Source organism: Thermobia domestica, chromosome 11 (assembly GCF_964235325.1).
Source record: "Thermobia domestica chromosome 11, izTheDome1.hap1.1, whole genome shotgun sequence".
NCBI lineage: Eukaryota > Metazoa > Arthropoda > Insecta > Zygentoma > Lepismatidae > Thermobia > Thermobia domestica.
The window spans coordinates 12,761,136-12,774,463 of record NC_137464.1 but is presented as its reverse complement, the minus strand read 5'-3'; the positions used below and the strand labels follow the sequence as shown (position 1 = coordinate 12,774,463).

Sequence of the window (13,328 nt, the reverse complement as noted above, 5' to 3'; positions counted from 1 at the left end):
TTTACCTGTACATTTTCCAAAGTGTGGTATCATAAAAGTAAACCAAGGTCTTATTTTCCATCGGCGGTGTAATGTACAAAAGTACGTAGTATATTATGTTTACAAGTGGTGCATTACTAGTATGAAACCATGACAAGTGCTATTGAAGCAAGTACCACTCCCAAAATCCCATTTTTCACTTCATTCGAAACACAAATAGTGATGGTCGCTGACGCGCCTGTTCTCTTCGGATCTACTCCTACGTTATCGCGCGGGATCAGCAGATTCACCCTTCACTGACACGGTTGTATAGCATTCGTTGTAGTAGTTCTGCCATACGTCCGGACGCCGTATTTATATGCAAATCGTAAAAGAATTGTAATTTTTCAACAATTACTTTTGGTGGCATCTGAATTTTATCTATGTTAAATGGGGTAATGTCATGTCGCTCAGCCCAAATCTTTTGGTGAACAATAAGAAGGAAATTATTGAAATAATTATAATTTCCAGCAATTATTTCGAGTGGTATGCCAAAACTTTACTTGCACTTTATTTTTGGACACATTCATCCATATATTTCATCGTTTGTCTTCTTTCTTTGCAAAAATTTCCTGCACCGAAATGTCGCAACTGACGAGAAGAAGGAAACTAAACAAATAAGAGCATAAAAACTGAACTGCATTAGCATCAAGAAGAAAACAATCTACAGAAATGGAGGTGGGGAAGCAAGCTTTATTATTATTTCATATACAATGTACGTAGTGGATGCTGAATTGTGTGAAAATGGTGCCAACATATTTAGCTGTGCTGCTGATTTCTGTAGCAGTTATAAATGGAGAAGAAAGTACAGGGTTTTGTGAACCTATTCGAGTTGAAATGTGTAAGGATCTTGGTTACAATGTAACCAAGATGCCTAACCTAGTTGGACATGAAATACAAAGTGATGCTGATATGCAACTCAGGACATTTGTACCATTAATTCAGTATGGTTGTTCCTCACAATTACATGTGTTCCTTTGTGCAGCGTATGTGCCAATGTGTACGGAAAAGGTATCTCAAAAGATTGGACCATGTCAATCTCTCTGCGAGTCTGTGCGATCTCGATGTTTTCCAGTGCTTCAGGGATTTGGCTTACCGTGGCCGCCGGCTCTAAATTGTTCAAAATTTCCAGCTAAGAATGATTTAGACAGTATGTGTATGGAAGGGCCAGGTGAAAAAGCACCTCCACCCCCAACTCCGTCTGTGCACAGGCCTACTCACCGTGTTCCCCAGTGCCCTCGACCGGAAAGCCATTTGTTTATAAACAGAACTGGTCGCTGTGCGTCATATTGTGATGCAGATGTCTTGTTCGGTGAACAAGATAAGAAATTAGTAGAACAGTGGACCTCAGCATGGGCTGCCCTTTCATTTATTTCATCTCTTATAACAGTTCTTACTTTTTTACTTGATTCATCAAGATTTCCGTATCCTGAACGACCTCTTCCATTCTTGGCCCTGTGCTATAATTTAGCAAGTGTAGGATGGGGTGTCCGAGCTGCTGCTGGGAGAACAGCTGTGGCGTGTCATGTTGATCCCCAACATGGTCAGTTGTTGCTGTCACAAGACGGCCTTGGCAATGCGAATTGTGCCGTTGTGTTTTTACTCTTATACTATTTCGGTACTGGAGCATCAGTGTGGTAAGTATACTTTTAATAGCTTCACCTGTATTCGACATTTTGGTTACTTTTCCACAGTATAAGGTCAGTTCCACAAATAAAATAAAACTGGGTTAACTTGCAGTTAAGTTCCAGTTGTTATTCTTTTGGTGATATTAAAAATAGAAGTGGTTTAGAAATATCTCGGAGCAAATGACATTGTTGTATTTTACAGATAAGATGTGAATGGTATTATTCACAAACTTCACAAAGTGGTCACTACAAGCCAGTACCGGTATCGCGTTTAAATAGTCAGGGCAGGGTAAGCCAGGAGGGTCGGCGCGGGGTGCATCCATAGGAACAAAGGTATACACACAAATTATTTTGTTTCTGCATTTGTTAATACAATTGTTGAATGTAATTGTTCGTATGTGCGTAAGGATATCAACTGGAGCGGTGTTTATAAAGTTAACCCAAAATAAAATAAAAAATTTGCTTTAGCACCCCGCGATTATTCCTTTTAGACTAAAGAAGATAGATAATTATGAAAGTTGTGAGAATGAGAATGTAGGAGGAAACGGGAGAACCGCGTGAAAGCGCTCGGATACGATGTTGTCCACCACAAACTCATGACCTGGGATCGAACCAAGGACCTGTCACATCAGAGATGAGCGTTTTATTATTGACCCAGCATGCCTCTCGTGATAAAATGCATGAAGATATTAAATTAGAAAGTAAGAATCACACATAGGGCATTCAGGTCCAGAATATAATGCTTATCATTACAGTATCACACGGAAGGGATTGAACTAGAGATAACACCTTTCGCACCGAAGTTTAGAAATAATTAGAATGATAATAGGTTCTTTCTTAACATGATCCAACGCTTGTAAATAATGTAATCTAACTTTAATATTATACATCCATAATTCAGTGTCTTTTGGGGCGCGGTTGCTCTGTGGTAGAGCGTTCATATCAGGTGCGTGGGGTCCCAGGTTCACCCAGCTCCCGCCAAGTAGGATTTGCGGTGAACGAACACCGTATGCGTTGATTTTTTCGTTTCGTTCACCCGTTTCCTCCCAATTTAAAAATTTCACCATTATTATCCATCACATCATAACTGTCTCTCTTAGTCTCGGTGCATAATAGTGGAACGTGAAACTAAAATAAATAAATAAATAAAGTCTTTCATTAACATATTAACTATAACACCGATTACATGTTATCAGCGCTAGAATGTTTTTTGAACAGCACTATCAGGCCGATAGTTCGTGCTATAAGGTTATTTAGGTCCGTAGGGAGCTGGCGTGTCAGTTACGGTGGGTATATACAAACGAGGATGGCGTAAAACAGTTATCTTACTTGTGGATTTGGGGGACATACTAAATGTCATCCGAAAGAGTATTGGTACTATGGCGAGTTGTGTGTGCTAAGTGTAACAGTTTGACAGTTCAAGTTTCAGATTATAAGAACATTGTAAAAGGAAAAGTATACGCTTGTCATACAGAAATAATAGGATGTAAAGGAGATTAACATTATATGATTGGAAAATAGTTGTACTATTTGTAATGTAAGCTTCTGAATGTACTGAATTATCTCATTTATTTTGCAATAGCAGTTATTTTATACTTCTTTCCATAACGCCATTAATCTTTATTCAGGTGGGTTGTAATGACTGTGACGTGGTTTCTTGCGAGTGGCCTTGGCTGGGACCATGAGAAGATTCATCGCCATTCTTCAGTGCTCCATTTGACGGGTTGGGGACTTCCAGCAGCTCAAACAATTGCCATATTAGTGCTTCGTATGGTAGATGCAGATGAACTTACAGGTATTTTTTTCTTTCTTTAAGTATATTCGTTTTTGTGTTAAGCCTTTACCATTCTGGAAGCTCCAATAAACAAATGTAATGCATGGAATGTGTAGGCCTATATGTTTTAGCCTTGTAGTTTTGGTGTAGAAAATATAATTGGAACAGTAACGTTGTACTTTTCACCGCTTTCTCCACATGATTTCTGACGTAATATTTGAACAAGAATCTTTTCCACCGGTATAATGCGTCAATCCATTTCCAATAATGCGTTAGTCGAAATTCCTTCGAACCATTCCTTCTAGTGTTTCAGTATTTCTTGTCATACGTTTCATGGTTAATCTGGAAGCAACAAAATTCTATTAAGTCTAAATGAAAGCTATACTGCATGAACAATGGTCCAGTACTCACGAGTTGTATGCCTCAATTGTGAGACGGTTGCAAGTTTTTTATTATTAAGTATTCTGCCTGTGGCAAGTTTTAGAACCAACAGGAGACTCCCTTCGTCATCAACTTTCTTGTTCTTCTGTTTCCTTTTTAACTTTTTAGTATTTTATTTTCAAATCATCGATAAGTTGCTTTCTTCTTCCTAATCCTTGCCTGCCTTCCGTCTTTCCCTTTATGGCAATATGAAAAAGATAGTTTCTTTGTAAGATGTGTCTCATCCATTTAGCCTTCTGACTAAGAATGCTGGTTAAGAGGATCTTCGTTTGTTACTCTCCGTCCATTTTATCTTCCTTTAGCGTCACATTTCAAGCTCAAGCTCTGTAAATATTTCTTCTCTAACTTCCATAATGTCCAGGTCTCCGAACCATACACTCCCAGGTGGACAGTGGTTCATTCTTCGAGAGCTATAAGTGACCAACGGAATAGCATGAAATGTCCCCATGTTGGGAAATAGCATTCCGTACACGAGAAATAAAACGTCTGTTATAGGAAACCAGAAGGAAGATGATCCATCGGACCATATTACTCTCTTCCAATAACCGAAGATACTTGTTTTATGGTCTCGACATCTTGCGCTTCCATGATGTCTCGGGGATGAAAGGTTTCACAAGTTGCATCCTCACCGCGGTTTTTAAGAGGTTATTCGACTCTTGTAGGAGTGTAATTGTAGAAATAGGTCGTTTGAAATGCTGATTAAGTTCAGCAGTGAGTCAACTCTATGATTCTTGTGGCAGTCCTCTTCTGTGTTCATTATTTCATCATTAAATTTGCAGTTAACTCAAATTTTAATATTCTACTCTAAGTAATAGAAGACTATTCCAAGTTTCGAGCGCCAATTTTCAACATGGCGTCAGCCGTGTTAATAGACAAACGTAATATACCAGCTAAGATGCTTTATGAGATTTTAACGGTTAATAAAGTATTTTACGGGTGAAACTAAAAAAAAAAAAACTATACAATTTTTCATTCACGTAGAAACTAATCATATACTATGCAATAAAGTCTTATCCGTTTAATCAGCTTCATAACCGTAATCCGGGTTTATTTATATTTTCCAAAAATCGAATATAGACCTAGTGTTTTTGTACGTATTTCTGTTCTTGAACCTTCTTACTCGGGATTTTACCTGTTATGGCTTTACTGTTGTCTGAAATACATTATAATACTCGTAATGAACCATATCACATTCGATAGTAATTTGTATTTACGTGTAATATTGCAGTATGATATTGATATATAGCACTTTATTTCCAATTATCATTACATTGTTATACGATCCTAAAAGGTTATTTAAACATATTCATACACATTGTTATATGTGGGGGTAACTGTTCAGCATGCTGTAGGGGCCCTCGGTGGCTCAGTGAAAGAACGTTCACTTTTGGTGCGTTGGGTTTCTGATTCGATCCCAACTCGCGCCAAGTGGGTTTTGTGGTGGACATATCATGTGCGTGAGTTTTCTTGGGTTCTCCAGTTTCCTCCCACCTTCATTCCACCATTTCATTCATTTCTCATCATCATTGTCTCCTTTAAGCCTAGTCGGCATAACCATGGGACGTAAATCTCAAAGATTTCATTTCATACTAACTGTTCAGGATGCTATCTATTGCAAAGAGTACAAAGATCACCAAAAGTACCAAAATGCAAGAGTATACCGGGTTAGTGCATCCACATTTAAACAAGTAGTTCAGTGGTGTAAGTTGCAAAAAGCAAATCGTAACAAGAATGGCAAAAAGTCGGCATTGTGTTTAGGAATGCCAGTTGTTGGATATTAGCAGTGGCTAAAAGCATGTTTGAAAATGTCACGTACATTGGTTGATGATCATTGCATCTAAATATAAGTTATATAATGATATATGTATTACTGACTAAATTGAGAGGTGACGTTTATTGTAGAGTAATTATGAATCATAAAGATAGAATAAAATAATTGTTTAACATCAGTGGCCACATAAACGAATTTGCTTTTTTAATGTATCAAAGAGACTCTCCAACATATCTACAAGCAATAGTGTAACCCGCTTGCGAACGCAAAATGTCGTCAGAACTGTCAACGGAGAATGGTACGAACTCAGACCCTGATTGGTTTCACGCCAGGTCAAGGAAAATAATTTGCAAACCCGAGAAAAATTATTGCTGGCCCATTCCAATCAATTCTGACGGGAGCTTCATGCAATGGACATTTCTAGTCGAGTACCACGTAAAAAGCCACTTTTCAGTGCGCTGCGCATGAAGCTCCCGTCTTCTGTGGGCTCAAGCAAATAAAATGAAATTTTTCAGTTTAACGTCCCACGATTAGAGCTCCTTCGTGGCTAGGCGGTTCGCGTACGCGCCTGTGGCGTGGGAGACCCGGATTCGATTCCCGGCGGTAGCTCATGTGGTTCGGATTCCACGTTAATCAGTAGGTCCCTTCTCATATAGCCTCGCTGCTGAAAGGGACGTTAAAATCAAAATCAATGTCTCACGATTATGCACTTTAGACTAAGAGAGTCGGATGATTAAAGCAAGTGAATCAGGTTGGAAGAATCTTTTAAATGAGAAAGTGGGAGGAGACGGGAGTACCTCCGAGAAAACCCACGGACGCGATGTTGTCCATCACAAACTTACTTAGCCGGATATCGAACCAGGGACCCTACGCACCAGAGGTAAGTGCTGTACCAGTGAGCCACCGTGCCCCGCAATAAGCTGAAGGCTTTGAGTGCACCGAAAGTCTAGTGAAGTATTTCGTTACATTGTGTAGTTCAAACTGAATGGGTTCTGTTTTATTTGTTTATTTGCATATGCCCTCGTATGTTACTACGCACAATATTTTTCATTCCTTCCTCTTCACCTTGGACACTGAGTACGTGCAAGTGAATAATGCACATACAGGGTTCCTACTGGTCATGAAAGTCAGGGGAAATGGTGCAGTTCAGGGAAAAAGGCTGGAAATCAGGGAAATTTTATAAAATATATGTTTTCTAACATTAATTGTGTACCAATTTCAACTTAGCCAACTATTATAATGGACGTTGTTCAGATTTTTATGCAAGAAAGTGGAATTTGCTTATGAGCAGTTTTCTATAGAATAAATGTTCTCATACATAAATATTCACCGTTATTTATTCCGTGTTTATATGTCAACGTCATCTGACAGCTGTGATAAAAGTCAGGAAATTTCCTGCCACAGACCAGGGAAATAGATTTCTCCAGATCAGTAGAAACCCTGACATACTATTTCATGGTTCTGCGCCAAATAGCTTCGGAGACTTTCTGAACGAAAGAAAATGAAAACCCCCTTTTCCATTCCAGGGGTCGCATTTCGAGAAATTTCGACTAATCTAGAGTCTAGGATGCAGAGGAAACATGAAAAATTTCCACTTTCACATTCCATGTCGATAGGGGCTGTCTCGCACTCGCACTTAAATGGCATTAGGGTGTCACTATTCATCCCAGCTACCCCGAAAACTATGGGATTGGACGCTAATTTCGGTTTTTCTGATGTTTACATCACCCCTTCCCATCCCATTCGTCAACCCTTCTCAAACCCCATGCTGAAAATTATGAATAATATTATAAGATCCTTGGGAGGACTAAGGAAGATACTCACACCAAATATCATTTTAACTAGTTTAGTAGTTCTTCCGTGATAAGATAACATATAAACTCAAATTCGCAATATATATACAGGGTGATTCAGAAGGAATGTCACATAATTTGTGAGGTGATTCTACATGTGAAAATAAACCAAAAAGTCCAATGAACATGTGCTCGATTTTCGATCGTTACGAAACTGGAGTGGGTTGAAGACTACACAAATCCGTAAATGATTATGAAGATAAGTGTGATTAAAATCTTGTGTAGGCGCTCTAGTGAACAGAATAATGGTGGGACAGATGACTGATCCATCCTACAAGAGGTGTTCAAAACGTCCCTCACCCATCTCAGTGCACTTGTCAACACGTTGGAGAGTGTTGTGTTGCATATCGAACATCATCTAGGCGGGCTTTAATGCGAAGCAACAGCGTCGGTGATGCGAGCGACAAGTTCTTCACGTGTATCCACCTTCGTAGCGTGCACAACCCTCTTTATAACCAGCCTTATAAACCGAAGTCTAATGGGGTTAGGTCGGGTGATCTGGGAGGCTAGTTAATGAATCTGCCACTGCCAATCCACCGTTGAAAAAATGTGTTATTCAGATACTGGGTACAGTGAATCGGTGCAGCACTCAAGCACAATACGCACACGGCCTCACGACTGCTCACTGATCCAACCCACGATTGCACACTGGGTACGGTTGGCAAAAAAAATGAAATGAAATCTTTGAGTTTTACGTCCCACGGTTATGCCGGTTAGGCTAAAGGAGACGGTGATGATGATTAATGAATGAAATGGTGGAATGAAGAAAGTGGGAGGAAACGGGAGAACCCCGAGAAAACCCACGCACACGGTGTTTGTCCACCACAAAGTTCACTTGGCGGGGGCTGGGATCGAACCTGGGACCCCAAGCACCAGAGGTGAACGCTCTACTGGGTACGGTTGGAGCTGTTACCTTGGTGCGACGTCATAATCCTGCCATCTGTTGGAGAACCCCCACATCTCATGTAGGATGGATCAATCCCATCATTATTCTGTACACCACAGCGACTACAAAGCATTTCGTTAAGTGATATTTACATTTGTCTTCATAATCATTCATGGATGTGTGTAGTCTTCAACCTGCTCCAGTTCCGTAACGATCGAAAATCGGACACATGTTCATGGGACTTTTTGGGTTTATTTTCACATGTAAAATCACTTCACAAATTATGTGATGTTCCTCCTGAATCACCCTATATTATATATGTCTAATTTAATTTCTTTGGAAAAAGGAGGTACCATGAATCGGGCTCAGTTGTAGAGATGAATGTGAACATGAGCCGACATTTTTATTTACTTAAGTTTTACCATTCCTACAGCATATTCATGATGAAATATGCAGAAGGCAATCCTGCTTCCCAAACTGATAGCTACCGTGTTCATAGAGTTTGTACTTCGCTGGAACTATGAGATCTAATGAGTGAGTGACTTCGTATCGATGTAGTGTACTTGTAACATCCCGTAGACGTGCTTCCAAGCATATTCCAGGCAGGAGACAATGTAACCCGGTTTTAAGCAAGTTTCACGGGAAATGACTAATTGCTCTTTTTTCTCTGTATACCTTTAACTGACGATCATTGTTATTGAATCAACTATTATCTGCGTACATTTTCAGGTGTCGAGAGAATTTACGTGTTAACAATACCACTTACCACACCAGAGTTCGCTAACAGCCCTCTTATAACGATAAGTCCCATGGACAGACATTAAGAATCACCAGTAAAGCTAATACTGTGTATTTAGAAATAGGACAAAACTTTTTTTTAGCCAAGCAGGAGCAAGTAGTTATATGGAATTATAAATATAGACTCACATGATTATAAACAAATGTCCATCAAGCTAAAGTGTTCGCTAATGACAGATTTTTCTATACTCTCCTTTAACTTTGTTGTGATTTGTTAAAAATAACTTCTTTTGTACACTTGGTTTATATTTTTTTTGTGTGTTTTTGTAGGTACTTGCTACGTAGGAAACCAAAGCACTTGGTCTCTGCTGGTATTTGTACTTGCACCACAATTTGTGTACCTCATTCTGGGAGCTTCCTTCTTGGTAGCCGGCTTCATGGCCCTGTTTCACCACTTCGATCGAGACCGGATCGAGACGCCGTTGACAAGGCTCGGAGTCTTCAGCTTAATGTACACGATTCCCGCTATGTGCGTTGTGGCCAGCTTATTTTACGAGTACACAGCGCGGGAAATGTGGCTGACGACAACAGCAAAACCAAGTCTCTGGGTGTTTATGCTGCGCTTTTTCATGTCTCTGGTAGGCGGCATCACGACGCTCATTTGGATCTGCTCAGCCAATACGTTGAAGACATGGCGTCGGTTGTTCTTCCGCCGTCGCAAGCCTGTGTCGCCAGTCATCATATACGCACCCAATAATAAGCAGCGACAATATCATTATCATCGTCACTATCATAAGCATCGAAAGCACGGAAACGAAACCACAGTATGAGGTGCTTCGAGACATTGATTTTGTCTCTTAAGGGTTAAAGCATGTTAATGTTGTACAGCCACTTCAGAAACGAGAAAAAAAATTCTCAACACATTTTTATATCAGTAGGCTTGATCTTGATTTTAATTTTTGATAGGAGACAGAATTGTACCACTTGAATTTGTGTAAATAGTGCTATTGGTTTCAATTCTGTTCGTCTCAAAGAAAACATCTTGCTTTTAAGTTGTATGGGAAACTGTACTTAGATTTTATATTGGTATATCAAAAGGATATGCTATCACGCTCAGGAATCTTAAATTCACGCACTTAAAATTCTGATTCCTGAAAATTCCTGGCACTAGCAGCCGATTGCTTGGAATTGCAAGAAATTTTCAGGGATCAATATTTAAAGTAAGTAGAGTTCTTTTTCTGAGTTGGCTGTATAGTCACGTTCTTAAACTTCCGGTAGCCAAAGTAAATTTTGTACGTAGACCGGATAAACGATAGTCTAATTCACAAGAAAAGTGGGCACCTCGTTTTCATTGGCACTTTTTTTCACAAAACTCTCCCGATCCTCGTACGAAAGATTGAATGTTTGAAATTATTATTCTTCTATTGGAATCCTGTATCATTTATCCAGTATCAAACTATTACGGACGTAAGAAATAATATAATCAGAAAAACAAAGGGTGTCAACTTTTCTTTGGTGAAAGATACAAATGATGTAGTACCAAGATTTTTAATACAAATAGATTGAGAAAAAAAAAAAAAAAAAAAAAAAGAAATCTGAAGAACTTATATTTTAGATATTTTAAACTACACATCACGTACAGATTTAAGAAGCATATTTTATAACAGAGTGTAAAAAACAATGTGTGTATATATATATTTTAAGTTGTGTATATGTGTTCGATGCAAATGATTTTTGCATCCAATTTTAATGTGTCAATGCTTTTAACTTGAAAACAACACAATTTTCTTCGGTGAAGCATAATGTGTTCTCAACATGTCGAGACCTCTTTGAATATACGTACTCTTGGAGTATGACTGCATAGTGTTCTAATGAGCTTATATACCAAAGTCCTTTATGTGTGCCTTTATATATAAACATATGACTGATATTTTTGTATTGTTATATCACATATTAATGTACAGGATGCTCGAAAGAAATAATTCGTACTTCACAGGGAGTTAATTCACTGTAGAATATAAATTGATTTAAAAAAAGGAAAATCAGATCCTTTTTAAATGTAAGTAGCAAGCAGTTAAGCTTGCTGATGTTTAAAATAAGTATTTTCTTTTGAGCAGCTGTACGTGGGTATTATTCGTTAAATAACAAATTTGTATTTGCATTACTTTGTGTGCATAATTGAACTAAAGGAAGAAAAAATTGTGTGTGTAACTATAAAAATTTCTTATTGCAGGAATGTTTTAGATAATACCGGTAGTTTTTTAATTGATAGTATTTCATTTATATAGATCTGTAACGAACAGACTGAATGAAATACGTGTTGTGAATGTAAAACTCAGAAATACAGAGTTACTGTTAACTCGTTCATTTCAAAAGTTCTTCCAAAACCTTTCATATGCATTTATAAGAATATTACTGTTTTCTTTAACATCAGAACAAATTGAGTACAGTGATTTATATATATAAAATTAAAATGGAGATGAACATTTTATTAAGCAAGTAAATGGAAATATCTTATTGCCAGAGTACACAATGTCTTTTTTTTATTATTATTATTTTATTTTCAAGATATGGGAGATGTGCAGATGATTTACGTATGTATATTATAGTACACTTGGGTCCGAAAATATGTACTGTACCCATTAAAGACCTCATATGTCACTAAGTTCAGAAACCATACTAATTTAAGTTCATTTTTCTGTAACTTAAATGTGACTCCTCTAATACATATTTTGAAAATTGAGTCCGGAGGGTAAAAAAAAATACAAACATCTTCAAAATTAAATAAGCTGTATAAAATTCCTTCCAATAGTATGTTGAAGTGAATAGGATGATTTCAATACTTTCAGAATTTCCTACAACGTGATGGTATAATAATTACGAAAGATGGTAGCAAAATATCCAGTCGTAACGAAATCATTGTAAAAGTATATTCTATAACAGCATATCAGTTCTTCTAGTAGTTGTACAATGGTATACACAGTACGTTGATTATTCCTGAGTCTCTGTTTGCTACCGTTGCTAAATTTTCGGTAGGCGAGATTGCCATCTTCTTCCCAGCTAGTTAGCTAATAGTAGGGAAGATACTTTTGGATAGTTTTAGAATAACCAGTTGCAGAGGACTAGCTTTGTTTGTGAGGATATGTTAAGAAAATGTTAAAAAGCATATATTGGGATCATGAAAGTAAATATCAAAACAAGTGAAAAATATGGAAGAGATTTAAAAACACGGTAACTGCCATCTTGTCTTTCCAAACATTAAGTTAAAATGTGCGTACAATTACGGATATAAAAATTTTGTGTAAGTTTCAATGTCACGAATTTTACGACTTACGTACAAAATGACCCCCCTTTGTACATAGATAAAAGCAATCGTGATAGAGCATTTGGTGATTTAGGCAACTATGTTAACCTCAAATTTAAATGCTTTTTTAAATACACACGTATATCGTAATATTGCATATTTTAAAGTTGGTAAATAGTATGGAATTCGAAATATTACTTTTGTTGTAATCCAGAAAAGCACGAAACAATTTATTCATTGGGGTTTAATGGAACGGTAAAAGGAGCAAAACAAGAAAGAATGGAGGAGAACACGGTCAAATTAAGTTTCCACAAGTTTAATGCGGGTGTTTTTGAAATTTAGAATTAGTCGTTTATATTTGTAACAAAATTATATCCAAAAGAATCCACTCATTGTAGATACTTTAGAAAAATGTGGTATACGAAGCAAGGGACGCTTGAAATAAAGTAGGAGACGCGGTGGCTAAGTGGTAGCGTGTTCACCTCTGATGCATGTGGTCCTTGGTTCGATCCCAGCTCGCGCTAAGTGAGCTTTGTGGTGGACGAACACCGTATGCGTGAGTTTTCTCAGGGTTCTTCCCTTTCTTTCCACTTTCTCCATTCCACCATTTCATACGTTTCTCATCATCACCGTCTTCTTTAGCCTACACGGCATAACCGTTGGACATAAAACTTAAAGAATGCGTTGAAATAAAATAGTTCACGAATAGGGTCTATGTGATCGCGAAATATTTCTGCGTAGTATATTCTTCGTTTTCATTAAAAAGCAAGAAAGCACATAATTGTGTTTTTATGTTATATTCTGAGTGGTGTCAATGAGTTATACTATATTTTAAGAATAAATTACATGAAAATTAATACGGTCAATGGACCTGAGTAGCATAATTCTGAATTTTTGAATTACAAATAACAAGAA

General features: G+C 37.7%; 1 protein-coding gene across 1 annotated transcript; it reads left to right on the top strand.

Annotated features, from left to right (window-relative positions):
- The first annotated feature begins 648 nt into the window (after nt 1–648).
- On the top strand, nt 649–11,151 carry LOC145663897 (frizzled-4-like). Its single transcript, XM_081730067.1, has 3 exons — nt 649–1,655; nt 3,275–3,441; nt 9,440–11,151. The coding sequence occupies exons 1-3, from the start codon at nt 745–747 to the stop codon at nt 9,937–9,939; spliced, it is 1,578 nt and encodes a 525-aa protein (XP_081586193.1). The 5' UTR covers nt 649–744; the 3' UTR covers nt 9,940–11,151.
- The last annotated feature ends 2,177 nt before the right edge of the window (nt 11,152–13,328 follow it).